Genomic DNA, 23,467 nt, shown 5'->3' with positions numbered 1-23,467 from the left:
CATGACCACGTAGCTATTCTCATAAGAGCTCTTGGTTTGCAAACAATCTTCCTATTTGTTTCTAAGGCTTCCTTTCTGCTTTTGCTAAAGCATGCATTATAGTGTGCAGGGTGTTATAGAAACTTTTTATTGGGAACATCAGGTTGTTGGACTGTTCGATATTAATGGTGAAAAGGCTGCCCATTATTCACAGACTGTTAGAAAAATATTCAATTTGCTCCTGGCGCTATTCAATTCATATTTCATTTTGTCTCAAACGCTGCTATTTGTACAGCCCTAATTTATCTGGTGAAAATGGCCACCCAGCAAAGAAAGTAAAATGATGACACGTGGCAAAATAGCATGAAAGCAGCTGCATTAAATTTAAAGGCATTGGCATGTGCAAAAGGAGAGGAGAGAGTAGTTTGAGAGATTAGTCTCCCTTCCACTAGTGAGACCCGTGTGTGCCTGTGGTTAAAGACGTAATAAAGCGAAATAGATTTGCTAAATAAATTTTACACTGACATGTTACTCCTGCCAACACTATCTAGACTTCATCAGAAGTTTTCTTTCTCTAACTTTGTGACTTCAGCTAATAGAAACACTGGCTGGCGTTTCAAGAATGTAGTCTACCAATATAGTGGAACTTGCTGTTTGTTTTTATGTCTTTAAGATGAACAGCATTGCACCTTCTATTTTACGGGCACCGAATGGTTTAGATCGATATTTGTGGTAATGTTAGTTTTTGTCATTGTCATTTAGCAGCACTTGCCAGATTACTGTTGGTATTTTATTGTTTTCCCAGCATCTACAGAAGAAGAAGCTGCTGGCTACAGTCTCGACCAATCCCAAGATGCCACTACCCAGACTGAAACCTGGTGGCATGCCAGGAAACCTCTTGGCTACGGCAGCTGCACCTGTGATGAAAAAACAGACTGCCGAGTTGCCAAATTTTAAGGCTATAGTTTGCGTGGCCAACTCCAATTCACCCCAGGAGGAACCCATGTGTGCCATTGGTAGTGCAAACTTGCACCATTCCATACTTTCGATTGTACCTCCGATCATGTCTGCCACACCTTGCAACTTCAAGACAAAATTGTCCCAATCTGAACTGCTTTCTTTATCGACGGACGCAAGCTCTCGACTTCACAACCTGCCAAGTGGACCGGCGATTGTATTCAGCTCCCCCAACCACACTGGGACAGGCATTGCACACCAGACTAAACTGCTGTGTTCACCAAGTGGTGCGAGTTCCTGTGATATCCAGCTTTCTAGTGTGCCTGTCGCTCTACCGAACACTCCTCTCAGCTCCGAGACATCCCAACCCCTAGTGTTGTGTTTCTCGCAGGACTCAAGCTCAAGTAACCCCCATCAGCCTCTGAGTGAACCCAAAGTGGTGCAAGCCACTCTCCATCATGCCGAGACGCAGTTATCCCAGTCCAGACTGTTGTGTTTGTCAAGCAACTCCCTGCTTCCAAAGATGCCCACACTTCCCCTCACAACCCTGTGCCGAGCTGAGGCACCGCACCTTGCCACAGCAGAAAACTGTGTTACTTTAATTACTGTGCCAGTGATGCAAGTATGTACTACTGAGAGTCCAAGCTTCGCATGTTCCCAGGTTGGTCACAGTCTTTTTACAGCTGTTAGTATGAATAGGTGTGCTACTGGTTCCCGTACATGTAACCTCAATGCGACAAACCATTTCACTTTTCATAACTTCATGTTTATCCTCCATATAATGAAGTGCATTTATCTGTGATTTCAATGTTCTTGAAATTTTGTCGCTGCTGCAAAGGGAGACTGGAGCATTAAGTGAAAACTGTACTATGAGTGTCATTGGCTAAATGGTTTAATTTCGCACAGTTTACAAAAGCGCCGCAATGTGGTTACAAGTTGAAGCTGACGTTGCTCCGCACATAGGATAGCAGAATAAAACATTGCCGCTATTTTCACATGAAATGTAAAAGCATTGTTTTAGTCTCTATTGCCAGTGGTATGTGTTTGTAGGTTTAGAAATGGTGAGAGCTTACTTACAATACAGTGCAGTACATAAGGAAAACAGAGCCCGTGTGTTGCATTGGATTCGATTCATCAGCCTCTGCACATATCCTATCTCACCATTGATGCCGCTGCTTAAAGTTATAAAAAGGAGAGGAAAATGTCATTTAGAATGTTGGTCGCCATTTCATGCGAAGCCTCTTGCTTGCCCTGCAAATACACTTCGAAATTGGTTGTCATAGTCACATTTGTTTTATCAGAGGGGCCACCAGCTCATCTAAATATACAAATTATCGCTTTATTACCATGCACATGTGACTGAAATTTTGCCGCCACCTTCTTGTATACTTAGGAACGTGCAACTGCAAGAAACTCTGGATGCAATTTTTGGCTGAAAATGGGAATTTTGTGCATAGACAGTGTTCTATGTAGAATTACAAGACTTGCTTGCTCATGGAGTGTGCTCAAAGAAGGCATTCATGTTTTGTGAGAATTGTGTGTTTTGCTTAATATCAAATGGGCTCCCAGTGCTTCCTTTTAGCGGGAAAGGCTAATACTGGAAAACTTTGCAGGAGAATGCTCATACGAGCCCCAACGACCATCTTGAACCACACCTGTCATCAGCAGACACCCAGCTGGAGCAAGAAAGGCACAGAAAGGTATCACAATCGCATTGGAAATTACAAACAGTAACACTTTTGACAATGTGTAATATAAAGAAAACGTGTGCATACTGGGGTTTTCAGTGAACACTTTCAAAAAAATTTTTTTAGTTTGTTGTAGATAGCACAATTCTAGTCCATGAGCTGGTCTACTTGAAGAGGCGAACATTGCTTGCACAAGAAGTTGAAATGCATAATTGACTAAATTCAAAAGGCATTCTAACTGTGATATTCTAACAAATACCACAGTGTCTCTTTGGGACTACGCTTGGACCTTCAGTACCCCTCTCAATACAAAACATTCAAATGGCCAACACATGCCATTTCAATATCCATGTACCCTCGAATGCGAGTCCTGCCTTTTATGTTCTTCTGCACCGTAGCCAGGGACGAGAGCTGTGCTCTCGCATCTGTGCCTATAATTTATCCTTGCTGTTCTAGTGTATGTGAGCAGAGAGACTATTCCTGGCATGAAGCTACAGTGCAAGCCTCGGGAGAGTTTGGAAAGGCTACGACTAACAGGGAGATATGGTGACTGACAGTGATCCGTCCTGCAAGTGCTGAAGGAACTCGGCATCCTCAGAGGAACTGTGCATGGCTATGGCCTGTCACCCATATTCTATGAAAAGCAGTAACAGTCACTCACGGAGAGTTTTCATTTTTCCAAAAATGTATGACCCTTTCTTCAGTACCAGGTTACTGGAGATGAACACAGCAGTAGAAAGCAATGCTGGTAAAGACACCTTACGATGCTTTGTTCAACCACAACTCATTGGAATGTTCTCTTGTTACAAGGGCATCCTCATCAAGAAAAATAAAGAAAAGGGCATCATGTTAATGATTATTTCACTGCCAATGTTTTAAAGCATCGATTCAGTATGATATGCTGGGGTACTGCACTAAAGCTGTTCTTTCTTGAGGTAAATTCTGCACCGCAAGATAGCACCACCAACTTGACTGCAGCAGTATGCTGTAAAAACTCGCAATACATTTACGGACAGGCTGAAGCTTTCTACTGGTGAAAGCTTGCGATGGCTGGGAGTGGTGGTCGGAAAAATGGACATAACACCTACACTGCCTTGAGGCTTTCAATGACAGTGTGTGAGCGTAAGTGGCGACACAAAAGCCAAGAGTTGTTATGGACCATGTCGCCCAAATTCCACGCAGGAATGGAACAGCGGAAACGATTGTTCTTGTTCAATGCTGAAGGCATCCAAAGGCACGACAGCAGAGGAAGTTTACTCGCACTGCATCCGCACAGCACCAGGGCAGCTCACAACAGCCAGCATCTTCTAAACAGCAAGCAACCACGCCTCCTTCTCTGCTACTAATGCAGTCGTCATTTAAGCCGAAACGTGTTTCCTTTCTGTCTGAGCTAAAGCGTGTTTTGGTGGCTTTTGTGTTATTGCTATGTCTACGAGATCCCCTTCTTCCGCTCGTACCATCTGCCAATGACACACTCTCTCCCCGTCGGCGGCTCCCGGAGAGACACAAAGAGCAGGAGCCAGACAGAGAGCAACTGGAGATGTCTTCAGACTGTGCTGCGCACAAGCACCTCTAAGATAAACTCTGTTACATGTTCCGAACTCCTTTTATTATGGCTACTGTGGACATAACAGTGCGACGAGGCAGTGGATTTCAAGCTCAACATTGGCCTGTACCTGGGCTATGCAATGGCAACGCATGCACCAGGCCGACTACCGGAGTTTAATGGCGCATCGGGGACATCGTGGTTTGGACGCCTCCAATTTTACTTCGAGGCTAACATAACGGACCCCAACAAGAGGAGAGCACAGCTGCTGACACTGTGCGGTGAGCAGACGTACAACACTGTCTGCGCTTTGGTGCAGCCAAGCAGCCCAGCTGAAGTGGCCTACGATGACATTGTTGCGGCACTTCAGAAACACTACGACCCGAGATCATCCGAGGTCTTCAGCCAATCTCACTTCCAACGGCGTGACCAGTTGGAGGGAGAGATGGTAAGCCGTCTATGTTGCGACGCTGAAGACTTTGGCTGCTGACTGCAACTTTAGTACTTTATGCACAACGGTTAGTTCACCAGCAGCTACCGAAGAGCAAACGGCGTCAACGCATCACCTGCCAATGCAATAATGCTTCTCCTAGACATTATGTTGCGTGACCGATTTGTGTGTGGACTACGAGATGATATCCTGTAACAGAAACTGTTTGCTGAAGGTGACCTGACATTCACAAAGGCCTATGACATCGCTGCTCGAGCAGAAAGTGCTGGCCAACAGCAACGAGACATTCGAAAAAACATTGAGCCAGTTTACCAGGCGACTCACAAAGTTCGTCGCGATCAGACAGACTGATCTTCTAAGCCTTCAACGCTGCTGGCATTGTGATGAATAGCACGGCCCCCAGTCATGCAAGCACCAAGCCGCTACATGCAATTTCTGCCACAAGTGTGGCCACATTGAGAAGGCCTGCATCACGAAGAAAAAACAGGCGAAGGGGCCACCACAGAGACGTAAAAACGTGAACGCCACAAAGACGCTAATGCAAGTTGAAATGCTGCATGGTCCACCAGCATCAACAGCGCTGTATGACTTGCATAACATCGTCAACCTCGGCACGCGACCAAAGGTTATAGTAAACCTTACTGTCCATCACCAGCCCATATAATTCGAAGTTGACTTGGGAGCAGCATGCATGCTCATCAGCGAGAATACATACTGCAACACATGGCTATGGAACGCACCAGCACTTTTCGATGACAACACACACACCTGAAAACATGGTCAGGACAAGAGCTGCCTCTTCTAGGTAGTGTGAACGTAGAAGTTGTGTACAATGGCACTATTGCAAAACTGCCTCTTGTGATTGTGAAGGGCACTGAATCCAGTCTATTGGGCAGAAACTGGTTCGACGCTCTCAAGATCACAATCTGCAGCATCAACCAGGCATCAGAGAAAAGTCCCATCTAACAGCAAAAACTGGTCGAGCAGCAGCAGAAGTACGAGGTGGTCTGGGGTAATTCCTGGACATAACAGGCCATGCATGGACCTCGAGCTTCACCCGGACGCTAGCCCGAAGTTTCTGAAGGCCATACCTATACCGTTTACACTGCAACCTGCTTACGAGAGGAAGCTCGACAAACTGGAACGACAGGGTATCATTGAGCCTAAGCAGCATTCAGACTGGGCCACACCACTGGTCGCAGTTAGGAATTAAAACGGAAGCCTACGTCTCTGCAGGGACTACTGATTAACCATAAACTTGGCGACAAAATCATCTTCATACCCGCTGCCAACACCGCAGGAAGTCTTCAGTACATTATGGGGAGGAAAGATTTTCAGCACCCTGGACCTAATTGAAGTGTACCAGCAGCTGAAGGTGAGCGAGAAAATTTCATAAGTGCTCACACTTAACACCACTACAGGACTGTACTAGGTTAAGCGACTACCATTTGGAGTAGCAGCAGCTCCAGCGATTTTCCAAAGGTAATGGAATCCAAGCTTCAAGGAATCCCTGGCGCGTGTGTCTACTTGGACGATGTAATCATCAGTGGCACAACCAGTGAGGAACATGCAGCTCGCCTAGAGTTTGTTCTGGAACGGTTTGCTAGCGCGAACCTCTGCTTGAGCACGAATAAGTGTTCCTTTGCTGTGCTCAAAGTGAAATTTTTTGGTCACCTGATCGGTGCCAAAGGTATTCACCCCACCAGCGACAAGGTGCGGGCCATAATGGGGGCATGTGCTCCAACCAATAACCAGGAGCTGCAATCCTTTCTTAAGCTCCTAATGTTCTATGACTGCTTCCTAGAACACTGGGCAACAGTGGCCAACAGTCTTTACAACCTGCTGAAGAACGACATTCCCTGGCATTGGTCGCCATGCCATGAAAACGCCTTTAAAGCCTTGAAGGAGCCGCTCCGTGACAGTTTAGTGCTCAGGCACTTCGACGTGACGTTGCTCTTACTCTTGGCATGTGACGTGTCGCCTTATGGCATGGGTGCGGTTCTCTCACAAAGAGACGATCAAGGCAGGGAAGCAGCGACCGTCTTCGCTTCCCGCGTGCTATCACCTGCATAGCGCAATTATTCTCAGCTCGATCGGGAAGGACTGGCCATCATCTATGGCGCCACCCATTTTCATCAGTATGTCGCAGGCAGACATGTGACCATTTTAACTGATCACAGGCCGCTTTTAGCTGTCCTGGGGCTGCAGAAGCTGTCGTCCTGCATGACCTGATGGTGCATTAAGGTGTCGGCCTAGGACTACAGCAACATGCACCACTGAGGAAGCAAGCACTAAAAGCCGACGCGCTGAGCCACCTGCCCCTCAGCGAAACCATTGAAGACCCGCCTCAAGTTGGCTGAGTGTTGATGTTCAAATGATGGTAATGTTAATGATGTTAAGATGTTAATGACATATTAGTTGAAATCACGAAAAAGAAATGGGCATGGGCAGAGCACATAATGAGGAGGGAAGATAACCAATGGTCATTAAGGGTTACGGACTGGATTCTAAGAGAAGGGAAGCGTAGCCGGGGGCGGCAGAAAGTTAGGTGGACGGATGAGATTAAGAACTTTGCAGGGACAACATGGCCACAATTAGCGCATGACCGGGGTAGTTGGAGAAGTATGGGAGAGGCCTTTGCCCTGCAGTGGGCGTGGCCAGGCTGATGGTGATGATGATGTTCGAAGCACTACCAAGACTTCTGCTAACAGCTGACGCGGCCACAACGGCCACACAAGATGACCCTGAGGACAACTGCATTTGGCGCGTTGTAGAACATCCAAAATCAAATCCATAAACATACGAAATCAAATTTGAACTGTGTGCCATGGTGACATTCAGTAGGCAGAGCATTGTGGATATTCCACGCTCCACCATAGCCTTCGCAGCGCGAGTCATTGAAGGAGCAGAAGCAGCGCATAGGGGACGTTTGGTTTCCAATAACTTCACTTCTGCTCAATTCGTGGGAGTGCTTTTTGCGGCAGTGTATTTCTGGAACAGTCTATTTTAACTTCAAATGCATTTATCAACATCGATAAGATGTGGTTCAGGGCCCCTTTTAAAGTGTACTACCTGTCCTGTAACCACTCCTTTGCCTCTGTCTCTAGCACCTTTGTGAGACACCAATCTTGAGAGGTTTTCTGCGAGTGCTATGTAAAGGAGAAAAAATAAAGAAGGGTCAACATGCAGGACATAAAGAAGGGACAACATGCAGGACATTGCTACTTTGCCATGCCCCAATTATGAGGAAGGGGGAAACTAAACTGCATGCTCCACGTTGTTCTGTAATTAGGTCACGTTCTAAAACTCCTGTGGTAGTGCATTCATCGAAAGGCATCCCACTCTGTTCTCAGTTTTGAAGAGGTTTCAGGGCCACTAAAGGGACCCTAAACCACTTTCAGCTTGATTTGCTTCATTGTGGCAGCTGTGTACTTGTTTCCAACAACCATACAGCCTGAAAAATTTTTTTAGGGTGATGCCATAATAGCGCTGTTAAAAGCATTTTTATGAACGACTACACAGGCGCCACAGCTTCTTGCCCACCTCCGCTGCCTCCGCTCACTGGGGCTCTCCATCCTCGCTGCGTAATTGCACCAATTACGTGCAGTGCAGAAAAGCTGTGGCCCTGTCAACGCACCAGAAGATGGGCTCATACATTGTCATCCCTTAATTGCCTTCCGTGTGACATCATCTGAAGGGAACCTTCGCAGAAGGATCAGTGGCGCATAGCAGGCGAGCCACGCTTCCTTTCTCAGAACAGACAGTGAGTTCCTGTCATGTCGGCACCATTGTTCCTCGTCAGGCGACCAGTCGACAGCTGCGGAGAAAGGAGCAGAAAAGCCCTGAGTGGAGCAAGGGATTCCATTAATTTGTGGCTCACATGTGCCCTGTTCACAAAAGATGGTCATCGTGGTATGTTGTTTGCGGTGTGCATGTTCATTTAAAATGTGTACCAAAAATGTCAGCATTGGTTTAGGGGCCCTTCACTAAGCTAGTGAATGAGAGTGTTGACAGGAGTCCAAAGGAACTTTTCGCTTCTTTGCAGGCAACACTGTGCAAGTCGTGTGTTGATCAAGTGCGTACATTGGGCAGTCAGACAGAGACTGGGCATGTGATGGTGGAAACGAGCGCCCAAACTGCCATGGTCCTCCCGCGTACCATTCCTGTGCAGACAAGACCAACGGTCAGTAAATCAATATACATAGGTGCGATGCCTAGAAACATCCCAGGTGTAAATTTTTTCTTTTTTTTCTTTTTCTTTTGGCTCTACAGGTTTCGTAAATATTCACTGTGGCAGTTAGCACAATTCTAGTCCTTGAACTGGAATGCTCGAAGAGGTGCACATTATTTGCTCAATAAATGATCAATTAACAACATTCCACTAATTATTCTCTTTAAGTAATCACTTGACTCTATACTATACTGAAATTTGTGTACTGCACCTGTTGTTTACAAGCCATACACATTTAGATTTTGAAACGAATTCCGGGGATGGCAGCAGTTTTTAGAGTTATGAAGCTTTGCAGTAAAAATGCACTGGTGTTCCACCTATGTGTTTAACAAAACACCATGTTATGCATTTAAGCATGAAAATGAACGGCAGTGCGTTTCGTCGCTAGCTTGAATGAATTGTGGGGTTTTACATGCCAAAACTACGATTTGATTATGAGGCACGCCATAGTGGGCACTCTGGATTGCATTTGACCACCAGGGAATCTTTAACGTGCCCCCAGTGCACAGGGCATGGGCATTTTTGCATTTCGCCCCCATTGAAATGTGGCTGCTGCGGCCAGGATTTGGTTGCCAGCTTTGGGAATGAATATCTTTAAACTGGTTTCATCCTAGTAATTTGTTTAAGGTGGATATGCCTTCTGAACTATACTTTATAAACTTGTAATTTGTAATGTGCTATAAAGCTGTTTCTTAAGAGCTTATCTAGTGGAATATTATTAGTTAAATGCATTACACTTTCTAATTTCTCATGCAAACACCTTTGTCACTTCGAGTAGTCCAGGTGAAGGACTGCAATTGGTGCTATCTGATGTGGAGGCCAACGAACTTCGCCGCGACAGCTTGGCTAGGCCGACTTGTGGCTTCCGAGATAGCATCGGTGCCAATGCGATCTCGCAGACACTGCACCAGCTGCACCTAGCTGCACCAGACTTGGTGGCACTGCAGTGAGAGAGGGAGAAATTGGATGGCTTTAATGAGCTGCTGTTTATGCTCAGCTACGTGCAGTGGTTAAAAAAGACCAGTTTTGCTTGATGGCGCATTCAGCCAGGGGGCTTGGTAGCTCTTGAACTTTTGTGCAGAATGTGTGCCGAACGTGCAAAAAGTGATAATCAGGCATGCAGGAGCCGGCTATCTTTAGTTTTGGAAACGAATCTAATTTGTTTTATCTAGAGGAAGGAAAAATTTACCTTGTTAAAACAAGGTTATAAATGCATGGGGATTTCAAGGTCAATTTCACTTACTTCATTATATGCAAACTCATTGTCTCCATCACTTCGCGAAATCCCATTTTGTTATAATGAGGTTTAATTGTTCATTTGTATTCCGTCAATTTCAGTTTAAATATCGCTGTGACTAAAAGCGACCACTCAGCTAAAAAGCACTTCTTAACCAAAAACTATTTGATTGTCATCAATATCAGGCATTCACAAGTTTTTAGTCCACGTGCTTGCGTCCTGACAATGACATGTGGAAAATCACACTATAGCAGTGCATTGACTTTTAAATCATTGGAAGCTCATGCGTGTTTGCACATGAGGCAACATAGTTCAGCCACAAGTGCAGGCAATGCATGGATGGAAAGCTCCAGAGAAGGTGACCTACCTGAAACAGAAACGCTCATTTTTAAAGCAAAGCTTTCTTTGCCTCTTCTCCCGACTTTCCGGGTGCTGCTGCTGCTGTTGTGGTCTAGTTCGCACATGCCGCTGGGTTTCTTGCAACACCCCCAGGTGGCGCTTGTCTCCGTGTATCCCAGCTGGTGCCGTTGCGGCAGCATTTCACAGTTTGTGCGTAAGGCATGTGCTGTGCTTGCTTTCCGATGTGACAGAAATGCATTTGCTGGGGCTGTGGAGGTCACGTGCTGGGCTATGATAGTGCAAGCACTGTCCAGACACCTTGTGGCACAGAGCATAACTAGACAAGCACAGAGCTAACATGGCAGTAAACAAGTGTATTCTACTTTTCTGCTGTTGTAAATTTTTGGAAGGAGTGTAATCAGGAACTCATTGTCTCTTTAAATGTTTAAAATGTTTCACACTCGGTTACAGCATTATTAGCTCTGTGTTTGGCTCTTGAAGCTCTGCGCCACCAGGTAGGTAGACCCTGCAGGCCGCTCAGGCTGCTTACGTTTACAGCAAAGCCCTTTCATCACAGCAGTAGTAGCATGAAGGGGCTTTGGTATATGCCTCTGCCCGTCCCTGAAGATGCATAGCTCGCCTGTGTTTACCGGAACATTGGACACGTGCAGCGCTGATACAGTGCTTCCTATGCATGCTGCTTGGGTAGTTCTCGCTGGGGATTGACTGCCAGGCAGCCATCGGAGATCTTGGAGCGGCTTTGCATGCTTTCTTCAAGACAATGTCATGACTCAGAGCCAGTGACGATGGAGCTTAGCCCCGATCGCTCGGCAAACAAATCGAGGAGAAAAAGCATGGCTAGAGAGAAGGGTAATTTGTAATTTTCTGTAGCTGTCTTAATATGAGATGCTTCACTTTTTGGCATGAATGTTTTACTGTAGCTGTACCTGACACATTTACAAAATTTTTGCTGTTTCAAGGACCCTTTAATATTTCATGTTAGCGTCGCAACGGTTCGAATTGTAGTCATTGCACCAAGTGTCATTTGAATCTAATGACGTTACACTCTCTAGTTTATGGGGTCTCTAGTGCAGCCATATTATTCTTTGATCCACTTGGGGGATGTCACTGTGTATGTTCTTTCCAAAGATTGTGTTTTTATACAGGACCAATCCGTTGTGCTTTCTAGATATGCCTCGAGGGTAAAAATTTCAGGGTTTGGGACTGCAAAAGCTTTGAACCACTTGTATGCCTGTATATTTTCTGTCTGATCTCACTTTGAGTTTTTGTTTAGTGTCGCTTTAATCAAGACTAAATTGGAAACATGAAAATAGATTTGATTTGATGTCAAACAAGACTTGAAGCAGCTGAACGTCATCAACTAAGCCTCGCTTCAGCCCTCTCATTCTTTCTGTGTGAAAATCAGTTTTATCATTCATAATACCAGGGGTCTTTCTCCTTAAATGCTGGCAGCATTTAAAGCACCCAGTAATGTTGAAACACCTGCTTTAAAATGCAACCTCTGCAGCCATCTGGCTCACAGCAGCTCCACCATGCAATTGTTTAAGCACTCAGCTGTCTTGTTTGTTCTTCTCTCTTCAGAAATTAAGAAGCCAAGGTACAAACACAGTTCCTGAATGATGAGCTAAAAGAGAAATAATTGTCCACTTGGTGCTGAAATGACAAGGATGTCGAAGAGGCTCTACTGGAGAAAAGCAAGCCACCATCAAGCTAGAAGCTGCTGCGGTGCACTAAGGAACACCTTGCCTAACGTCAACCACAGGGGAGCAGCTGTTTGCTAGTGATACCAAACGCTGCCATCATGAAGATAGTGCACAAAGAGTGCATGTGAGCAAGCTTCAGCGGTACATTATTGTCAACAGTGTTCGATGAGTACTGTAATGACATGTTCGACTTGTCACTTTCTTGTTTGCTGACTGAACGTGCAAACCCTCCAAATATATTAAAAAATGTTACCATCGAGTGTCGTAGCGTCATAAATAATTTATACTATGGTGCTTTCTTCTAGTACCAGGAAGCGGACCCAACATGACATCATGACACACTAGTTCGCTCTATTCCTGTCTCCACTGCAGCTAGTCAATTTGTGTGCAGCATTCCGAACCCTGTAATGCCCAATGTATCGTGTACGCTACACTGTTCCAGTACTGCAAAATTCTGATTTTAGCCTGCCGCAGTGATCTTTATAAACTGGAGAGATTTTAGTTGCGGATACTTCAGGAAACTAAGTATACTAATTAAGTAATCACTGTAATAATTAAGTTATGCCTCAAAATAAAATTTCATTTTTTTTTACAAATTTGCTTCCCATGACCAGAAATAAAGGTTATCAGGTTGTTCTGATTTTGTTTTGGAACTGTGTTTGGGCATTACAGGGATAATTTTTTTATAAACAAACTATTGGTGCCGTCTGGTGGAATCTCTCCGTGACGTAGAAAGCGTCATCACGTGATACCGATGGTGAAGTGTTGGACATCTCCAGTGGCGCAGCAGCCACCGTTGTTTTCATGTGTGCGTATTAGCTACGAAACAACCTGGTGTGCAGGCCAACAAACGTACTTGGCGAGCCAATGTGCGGCATTGTCCACTCTCGTCGGAGCGTGTGCGCATGCGGCACTATGGACGACGAACGTGAAGAGGCCACTCGTGTATATGGGAGCTGTTACGAAATTTAGCTAGTAATCTACAACTCGAAGCACTTCACACATCTCGTGTACATTTATGTTTACTGAGGCAAGCGTGATTGCGCGCACCTATCTCTTGCTTCTGTGCGCACAGTGCGTGGTCGAGAGGTAAGATATCGATTTGTGTTGATTGCCGTGCATGATTCATGGCAACACTTTGCCCTAGTGTTGAGTGCATCATTAAATTGGCGATGCATATGATGCTTTGACATTGGCAATTAAGTTCGCATGACCTTTAATAAAGGTAGCCATATACTATCTCCTGGCGCTATAATAGTATTGTTCGCAGCTTTCGTTGTGGCAAGTGCGGCATGCCACTTTCGCCAGAATTACCACGGTACGATGATTTATCACCAATATATTTTAATAAGTGGAACTTCAACCGATTATATTTTTTGTGTCCTCAATCCATGCTTCCACTATTTGTGCTTCTCTGCGCAGGGTATTTTCACTGATATGATATCAAGTGAGCACTGTTACGTTTCGCCTACGACTCGCGGTATAGCCGGCGCGGATGCAACGGACGCGGGGGCTTCGTTCAAAGCGGCGGACATTTTGGCCCGTTCAGCGCTGCCGCAACGCCCTGCCAAACGCGTCCAGGCATGTTTCAATGCCACGTGTATTCGTGTGTGCGTGTGTGTGTGTGTGCATGTTGGTGCCCACGCTTGTCAAAGCGCGGCAGCCGGGGAGAGGAGCTCCCCAAGTGTGAAGCGAGGAGGTCTGACCGGCGCTGGCCCGGCGGATGCGTCACTACACTCGTCTCAACGTGTCTCTCAGCGTGTCCGTGCCCCGCCGTCACGTGCGCCTCTATTGAGGCGTTCCTTCTTGCCCTCAACTCCGAGAGTATAAAAGCAGCTGCCCCCGGACGCCAAGAGAGAGGCTCCGATTTCTTCTGTCGAGTAACGTGCTCTCCCGTCTCTCCACTTCGGTCGACCTGACCGCCCGCTCTTTTGCGATGCTAGAATAAACAAGTTGTTCTGTTAGCAGTCGACTCATGCTTTGCCAGGACCTTCGGATGCTTCCAGTTGTGCCCCAGGCCGCCAGGCCAACGCTACCCTTGGGGCTTGCGACCCAGATGCAACAACTGGTGCCAGCGCTGAGATTGCAACAGCACGTTGCAAGCCCAGTGTACATCGTTTGCTCAACTCTTAATTACGATCACCATATTTCGTTTTCAGTGACTCTGCGGGTCTCTAGCATCAACCAATTTGTTGACCAGCAGTTCAGCACATCACGACTGCTAACAGAAAGAGAGGCAGTGTGTGAGGCTGACCGCATTCGAATATGCAGCTAAAGGAACAGCATGAGGACAAATTCTGCCTAATTAAATAATTTGTCTTAATTAATCAACTTCTAAAATATAATTCGATTAAAAGTGTGAGTGAGAAAATTGTAGAGCCGTAGGAAAACCTGCTGATACAGCTTTCTGTTGTTCAATATGTGCTACACAGGTGTTCTTCCTAGTGCAAAAGAAGCCCGCGAATACCCGCAAAGTGCGTCAAGCGGTCAGTCCCGCTGCAATTTTGTGTAATTTCGCATGGTGATGGTGTTATCGCCCTTGAACTTTACACGGACCTTCACGGTGACGGCTGAAATGAGCTTGGAATGTCCATATCATTGCTCTCACAATAAAAACTTTACGTAATGAAATCACACCGATTGCTTCAGAAAGGCTAGCAAATCGTCAGGTTCCACATTGCACGTTGCGCGTAACCTCCCACAAGTTATACAACCCGAAGGAAATCAGCCGCGAGCTTATCTCCAGCTCCAGATTCCGGCGAAGCTCGGTGTGTTTTGGATGGTCCAAGGGCCGGACGGGAAATTCTGCGATGGCACTGCTCCGGGAACAAGGCACCGTCTTTTCCAGCCTGGCGCGAATAAACATTGTAAATTCTAATCCATACAGTCCTGGGAAGTTGCATGGCGTACCAACCGAACATTTTAGCTGCAATGCCGCTCACTAAATCTTCGCGGAAGTGCTTGCTACACATGCGGTAATGCATGGTGAGCTGCTTCCCCATTCTCAGCTTTATCAACCATGCATCCTGCTGCTGCTTGGTTTTTGGGGTATGCATGAGAACCCGCACTGGGCTCCGTTGAATAGGTTCAGCACAGCGGCACCGAGCATTAAACCATGCTGAAACGATAAACGAAATTACTGCCTTTGGGATATGAAAGGCAGCGAGCAGTGCTAGCGGCGGCAAAGGGAAGTCACATGGTGTCGTTTACTATGTCGCAGCAATAACAGCACCGGTCTCTACTGTGGCAGCCCTCGAGGCCAATATACACAATGACTAGGGCTTGGTATTGATTGAAAAAATTTTGCCAAGTAATTGTAATCCATTGATAAAATTAAATCTGCTGCTCCATGCGAGGAAAAGCCATGCTGTGAATGTATTGTTGCTTTTGATATCATGTCAGCGACACCGAGGTGGCAATATCAAGCTCTCAGGCGCAGTCATAAGTCTAGCTGCAGAAGCAACTAAGGGTGTAAGAGGCAAAAGAACTTAACATTCTCTCACACATAATCACAGTAGCCCTCTATTTGGCATAGATAGGTTGCTCAGGGTTAGAACTCTAAAGGATGCAAGTAGCATGCTACCGGCTACTGGCATATCGAGTGAAAAAAGGAATTTTCTTGAAAACGACAAGTTCATTACCACTATGCCAACCTTTCATTCAATGCCCATACACTAGCAGTTGGACCACTAAATGTAGAAGAGATATGTATGCGTTTTATTAGTTAGACTGTTGTAGTACGATATGTTATTCTCTTCCTTGCTGTCATGCAAGGGAAGCGTGAACCTCAGGCCATCACTCACTCAATTTTTAACAAGCAAACGATGGAAATAAAAAAATTTAATTGTGTAAAGCAGTAATCAAATAATCGAAAGCTCAATGAAACTGTAGTGACTGTCCGTCGCTACATTGTCTCCGCTGCGGGTGTCATTGCCCCTTGCTCAGGAAATCCACTTAGCCTCGCCGTGGGGATTATTGTCCCTTACTCTTTCTTGGAACCAAAGCGGCTTACCAACTGGGGCGCCACCACTGCCACTCAGCAAACCTACTTTTACTTTTGAATAAAGCCAGTCGACTGTCCGTTTTCAAGCTTTCAAAACATGTATTCCTTGCCTTCGCTAAACCGAGCTCCCAACAAGTGGTGACCTAGGACATTTATGGTTTTTTCCTAACGCTTGCCATGGACAACGTTGCTTGTACTCCTGCTGACAGAGACGACGCCACAATTATGTCTCCTGTCATCACCACAGTGCTTCAGCTTCCCAGCTTTTGGCCCAAGAATGCCTGAGTTCGGCTTATCCAAGTAGAGGCCTGCTTTCTACTCCAGTGCATCACTTCACAGACCACAAAGTACCTGCACGTCGTCGCCCCACTACCCTCTGACATCGCTGATGCCATAGACGACTTGCTAACGGCTACGCCTTCAGCCTCGGCATACGACGACCCAAAATGCATGGTCCTGCAGCGCCTCTAGCCATCGCAACCGAGTGGGCTCCAACTGCTCCTCTTCGAGGAATTCGGCAATCATTGATCGTCACAGCTCCTGCACCACTGGTTGCGTCAGTTGCTGGGGGCCCACTGCACAAACGAGAGCCAGCTTCCAATTTTGCGTGAGCTGTTCTTGTGGCGCTTCCCAGTCTAGCATTTCTTTCCTTATTTTGTAACATCTCTTTTTTATGATCTTTTATTCCCCTTACCCCCCTTCCCCAGCACATGGTAGCCAGCCGGTCTGAGAACTGGCTTACCTCCCTGTCCTCTCTATTCCTGCTTCCTTCCTTCCCACAGTCCGCACGCATGGTGCTGCCGGGTTCCGACGAGACGAGTCTCGATCGGTTAGCTGCACTCGCAAACCGAATATGCGACTGCGCGTCTGCGCCACAGCAACCACAGATTGTATCTTTAGTTGCATAACCCGCGCCAGAATTTTGAAAAAGATAACACTTAAAGGGCGTCTCACCAGGCCCCATAGCAAATTTCAGTTGTACGCTGGTAGTTGTTACGTCTCCGCTAGGGAGCGTTCTGCCGCACAAATTTCAGATCGGCTCATGAATAGCCGAGAGAGAGAAGGAAAGAAACATTTATTATTCGAAATAGTGTCCCGAGCGAGGCCCTGTATCACCCTAAGGTGGGAAGGCTCTTTAGTCCAGGAACCCTCTGGCTTCGACTGCCCTCTTGGCCCTGGCGACGAGTTCTTGGTCCTCCAGGTGGCCTCGGGGACCGAGGTAGCCGAGATAGAAATATTTCAGTGTCCCGAATCCATGATTTCAGGAGGCGAGCTTCACCGCAAAACAGACGCTCTCTGCACTTGCTCCGTCTAGCCTCCGCAAGCGAAATTCCTTCCCTGCTTTCTGGTGCGAAGTAAAATAAAAACATGCAGAAATTCGGTTTGTGCGTCTTATTATTTCTCTAAGCTTTAATTCGTCTATTCGAGCAATATATATGAGTCAAGTAACAGATGTCGGCTTGAATAACTCTCGAAGTCACGTGTCACCACAAGCGACGTCACAGCGCGAACACCTGTACTTTGGCGCACTAGCACATGTACATCATCCTCCTGCTTGGAGCACAGCGGTCGCGAGGAGAAGGGAAAACGGCGTGCGGTTTGAAATTTCTTATCTTTCCGCGGCGCGTATCGATGTAATACCTTGCAGACACGATCATTATCGCGGGCCCTTTAAAGTTGGAGTGCGTGTTAGATTCGAATTTTGTATTGAGGTATGGCTTCACGGCGGTGCACCGTGCGCCACCGCGAAGCCGCACTTCAAGGCGAAAGCCAAAGTTCTCTGCTGTTCAGTGTTGTTTTATCCTGCGGAAGCCCATCACTTACCTACGCCTGCATGTTGAAGCTGCCTTCACCCATCTTTCATGATCGCCCATTTTCCTTCTCATTTCGGGTCGCTGTTTAGCGTTATGGCTGCGCTGTAGAAATATAACTGCACTGTTCGCTAACATTAGCGAATAGTGTACAAGGCGCCGGTGACCCTGACCTCATCACGATAAACAAGATAGGCAGCGTTTTCGAAGAACTTGGGGCAGAGCTGCCGGCCAAAGGCACGATGCGTGCCAGTCATGCATCCGCGAATTAAAACTGTTTTTACAAAGATTTGAGTGTTGTATGTACTTATTTCCGCGGGTTATATGCATAATTTTTTTTCTTTTCTGAATGTTGTAATTTGGCGCGCAGCTTGTACGCAGTAAAATACGGTACCTTGCATGTGTCTCCCAACCTTCAAACTTGCAAGGAGTGTGTGGTAGAACTTTTACAACCTCGAGAGTATGCGTCAGTACCCTTGGGACTCCTTCAAGCAGTCACATACACAGGAAATTGGACGTGTATGCGCATACAAGTCCCGCTGCCAAGTGGCTGGTGAGGAAGTGATTTGGCCAGAGTTGGCGAAATGCCCCGCAAAAGCGGTATGAGCGAGAAAGAATTGAGTACCCAAAAGCGAGACGGAAAAGCTGCAGAAAGAAGCGCCGACTGCTCTTACGACTGGACTTTGTGATGGAACAATTTGTGTCGCGCCGCCAAAAAGCCACGGTAAAAGGCTGGACGTTTCAGATACGCCGAGTCGCCCGCGAAAGTCGCAAAAGGCCCGGGAAACCCGAACGGCTAAAACAGCCTTCGTGCGCTCAATTTTCGCCTTCCCTTCAGCGTGCTCTGATGTCTGCGTGTAAGCGCCAGTGCCAAGGTCCATCTAAATAGGTCGCGAGGCTTAGGAGGAAAAGCGTGGCAAAACCTATCGCCAGAGATATCAGTTAGTGGTGCTAAGCTCCCTAGAACTTGTTTATCTAGGGACCTTAAGTGGTGCACGATTGAAGACGACTAGGCGAGGGGGGGGGAGGACACGGAAAATAGAAATCCTATGTGGAAAAACAAACAAAAAAATGTTCGAAAATTTTAAACCAGAATATTGTCATACGAGTAAATATTCTGTTTCAAATATTTATGCTGTTATAAAAAAAATTTCTATTTCCCTATTCATTAGTTAGTTCTTGGTGACCGCCAGCAATCAGTGATTCTGGCGCAAGACTTGTCAAGACTGTGCAAACCAGCTATTATGTCTTGCGGAAGGGCGTCGCTCACTTGAACGCGTCGGTTTCATCCGAGCTTTTTTTTATTTCCTCGCGTGCTCAAAGTGTGGCGTGCGCTTAATAAATTGCGGTACCTAGCGCACGGCATTCACTGGCGAGAGGTGTGAGTGCAGGTTCTTGTTCAAGCTCACGCTGCGGCATCCGACGCCCTGTCTCTCGTCGTGACGATAAATGCGAAACGCCCCGCGAAGAAACCTCGCGATATGCTCTTTCATTTTGTAACACATGCTCCGAGTGTACGACGGTCAGCAAAATTAGCAAGTCGAATGTTTTCTGAGTGTTGATGTGGGGCAATGTTGCCTTGTCTGAATTAACTGTTGGGTACGGATACATGGTGTCGCACGGAATAGCGAATGGTTCCGTGAAAACGTTTCGCGTATGTTGCTATACATTACGACTGTGTGCTGGCCATAGTACTTTTCATCCACTGAAGCACGTTTTGTTTGGTAAATTATATTTGTTGCATTTACGTAGATGGCGACGGTTGCAACGAGCCGCCATTTTCTTGACATGTGGGCTTGTACGGAAGCTTCGCTACCAGTTTACGTATACCTTGCCAGTGCTGTCTCCCTTCAGAATTGGCGTAGCCAGAAGGGGGGTCGAACCCTCCCCCCTCGAAATTTTCTGACGAGCCCCCTTTTCCACGGAAGAGCAAGTTTCAGGTGTGCTCTGAATGAGCGCCATGGATGAAACGGAAAGCTTGAATGTGAAAGCAAGGCGAGAGCTAGTGGCGGTCCGAAGGGGGGGGGGGGGGCACGCGTAAGTTGTCATGGGGTCGATCCCCCCTCCCATGCACAGAACATTCACGGCCGCGCTCATGGCAGGCCTCTATACATTGCTCCGGATCGTGTTAACCATAACTGCTGAAGGGGTATTCAGCGCTAAAAATTCCACACACCGATAAAGATGGGACGAGCATGTGCATCAAACTTAGGGGGCATTGTTGCTCCCACCAGACCGTGTCGTCGAAGAGCTTCCTATTTCTGGTACTTGGCCGAATCGTAGACCACACTGCGCGGAAGAAAAGCATTCCGAAAGTAATGTGACTTGCTTGTCTAGGATACGCGTACGTACGCCCCCCCCCTCGTTTCCCCCCTTCTTTTTCTTTCCCTTGTCTCTGAAGTTATGTTCATAAGCTTGAGCTTGCCGTGAGGCTAGTTTGTACATGTACCGAAGAATGAAAACAGGTCAAAGAAATAGGACAGGAAAGAAATACCTATAGAGCGTTCATTTGCGGACGCCAGAAGACAGCAAAGACGGGGGTGCTGAGACAGGGAAGCTAATACCGTGTCACACGGCGCACTTTCGATCGCGATGAAGCCCGATTCGGATCGAAACTCGCTACTACGATTGGCTCCCTCGCGCAGCTTGCTCGAAGGAGGCAATCACGACCGAGAAATTCGATGCGGATCGGGCTTGATCGCAATGAAAAGTGCGCCGTGTGACACCGTTATCAGAAACCGCCTGGGAGTGCTGGTAGGTGAATGGCCTCGAAGTCCACGCTGAAACAAATATAGGAAGGTTAGCGGCCGCCGCGCCGTTCAACAACCCGGTGAATGTTGGTGGTGACTGCGAGTAACGTAAAATAGTTTTAATGGGTGGGGGGGGGGGGGGACGTGCATAAAAGGCGTCAGAAACGAAGTTGGCGCCTCGTCCTTGGCCGATCGCTCAACACCAGGCGGCCGTGGCCAGACGCCTAGCTGAGGCTCCCCTACTCCGTCGTAAGACGTACTGCGGAAAGACCATCCTCACTAAACATCTCAGCAATTTTCAGAATATATAGTGGTGTCAGAAGACGCGACGCTTTCAAATCTCTTGGAACTCTACTGGCCCTTATTTTACTGCGAACTGCGGATGTCGTAATTTTCACAAAGGATTCTAAACGGGAAGCAATCCCTGCTTCGCAATATCTGCCTCGTCAATTCTCGAGTGCGATCAAATAACGATATGCGTTGCGTGATGACGGTACCATGATCGCAAGTTACTTCCAAACACCTCTTCAAATAAGTAGGACAGCAGGTCACGGAAAATGAGTAAAGCATCACATCATACTATCGAAATTCTAGCGAAAAACTTCGTTCTTGTATTTTTAAATATAGAATAATATAGCATGCCCACAACACCGAAAGTGCGATTGAGTGATAAGCGACTTGCAAAACAGCGCCCGCCCTCTTCCGTACGTAGCCGTACCTGTAACACTCACAAGAAGATCTCTCTGGAAGACAACGGTATCTCAACTGCTACCTGGCCTGCAACAAGTCTGGCCTGCAAACAAGGAATGATAGTGCACCGTCTTGTTTTAAACGCGTGGGCATTTCTATGCTAACCCAACGAGAAAACCGTAAGACGACTGCTTTCAAGATAGCGCCCGCAGCAGCGAGCGAATTCACCTTGCTGCGTCTCGCTTCAACGCCACCGAAGCGGCGAGAACGCAGGGCTCACGGTGCTCTCGGCACATACCGCACTCGGCCATTTTCGCAGATCGCTTTCATGATACCGGCCCGCGTGTCTCTCTTCAACGTTAAGTAAGCGGCGAGAACACAAAGCGTGAAGCTATCAGCAGTTGGCACTCCGTCGGCATCGCAGATCGCTTTCAAGGCACGGTCTGCGTGGCGGTGCCGCAGGCCGAGTACGTTTGCTCACGGTTCATAAAGGCCGATCCACACGACGGTCCAAATTGCTCTTTTGGCCCGCGGTCCGCGCATCACGTGATAGGACGTCACCAGTTCGTGCGTACCGCCGTTGGCCCGCGCAAGACCGCGGCCCTTGCGGTCCAACAAATCGCCGAGGCTTTTGCCGCTTCCGTTTTGGCGGCGGACCGCATGCAAACCGCAGCGATTTTGGCTTATTAGCCAACGAATGCTGCCCGGCAACAGGGTGTCTTCAGCCAAATCCAATCTAGTTTTCGGCTCAGCAAAAGCCAGTCAAGCCAGCCGTTTCATGTCCGCCGTTCCGCCTACACGTGCGTGCAGCAGATATATTACGGTAGCATATACAGTAACTCTAGTGTGGATCGGCCTTAACGGTTCGACGCGGATGGATAGGGCGCTGAAGAGTGATAACAACTGTAATGATCGCAGCGTCATCAGCGCACCTGGCGGCGCCACGGGCATTACTTTGCTTGCGTCATCAATGCTCCTTGCGGCACCGTCCGTATTAGTTCGTGTCGCTGCGGAGCTGTCGTTTGTACAGACCGGATCAATTAAGCTTCACAACATTGATAATGACACCAGGCTGCGTGGAGATCTGAGCGCCCAATAATATTGTCAACAAATTTATTTGTAATAATCACCACTCCTCTCTGTAATGCCCCCGGGCCTTGAGAGCATGACAATAAATAAATAAATAAATAAATAAATAAATAAATAAATAAATAAATAAATACTGTAATACTAATACTCTGTAATACTTTCGCCTATGCCTTTTTCATAAGGTTTATTACACTAACGGAACACTTAAGGATGAACTAATCTCCCCGCCATCATACATATCGTCACGCACAGATTTCTTTTTTTTTTTTTTTTTTTTTGCCATGCCGCTACAGATTGGAACAACCTTCCCCCACTAAATCGCCGCCATCATTTGCCCTTGTACATTCATGGAGTGTGTCACTGCGTACTTTTCACAATGAAAATGACTTGTGTTAACAGACTTATACGCTCGTGCAATTTTAGTTTGTATTATTTAGGTCTATGTAGTCGCGCTGACGTATGTAACACTTTAGCTCATGTAGTTTTTTGTTGTGTGCGTGTTCAGTTATGTATTATGCAATTTATGTACTAATGTATTCCCACCCCTTGTGTAATACCCCTATCAAGGGGTCTTTAAGGTAATAAAATGAAATGAAATCGTTTTAAGGTTGAAGTTCCCACTTGTCGCACCAACGTTTGATTCCTTTTTAGCGCGAACGACGAATGACTGGAACCACCTCCTTGCCTCCATCATTGTCATTAATTACTCCACAAACATCAATAATATTGTCAACGAATTTATTTGTAATAATCACCACTCCTCTCTCTAATGCCCCCGGGCCTTGAGATAAATAAATAAATAAATAAATAAACTTCCAGAGGAGTTTCTGTGTCAATTTTTGGACCAGTTTTTAGCGCTGTTCGTTTTTCCAAGTCATGTACCAGCTAGGTAATCGACGTGCGTTACAAAAATGCACCAATTCGTAAACGTAATTTTTGTTTTCTTTAATATTATCGTTTAAAAATAGCATA

At 46.7% G+C, this 23,467-nt stretch overlaps 1 protein-coding gene across 6 annotated transcripts in view; it reads left to right on the top strand.

Annotated features, from left to right (window-relative positions):
- Positions 1 to 12,404, top strand: part of LOC142584904 (uncharacterized) — a 36,162-nt gene extending 23,758 nt beyond the window's left edge. For 4 of the 6 annotated variants that reach the window (XM_075695239.1, XM_075695238.1, XM_075695236.1 and 1 more), the window contains 4 exons: positions 785 to 1,597; positions 2,550 to 2,636; positions 8,667 to 8,804; positions 12,031 to 12,404. In XM_075695239.1, the coding sequence (XP_075551354.1) occupies positions 785 to 1,597; positions 2,550 to 2,636; positions 8,667 to 8,804; positions 12,031 to 12,069 (1,077 nt within the window). In that variant the 3' untranslated portion in view covers positions 12,070 to 12,404. The remainder of the gene's footprint in view (positions 1 to 784; positions 1,598 to 2,549; positions 2,637 to 8,666; positions 8,805 to 12,030) is intronic. The other 2 variants (XM_075695240.1, XM_075695235.1) reach the window with 2 other exon arrangements.
- Positions 12,405 to 23,467: the final 11,063 nt, after the last annotated feature.

Source organism: Dermacentor variabilis, chromosome 6, assembly GCF_050947875.1.
Source record: "Dermacentor variabilis isolate Ectoservices chromosome 6, ASM5094787v1, whole genome shotgun sequence".
NCBI classification, from domain to species: Eukaryota; Metazoa; Arthropoda; class Arachnida; order Ixodida; family Ixodidae; genus Dermacentor; species Dermacentor variabilis.
Note: the sequence above shows the minus strand (reverse complement) of the source record. Positions and strands in the feature narration are given on the sequence as shown.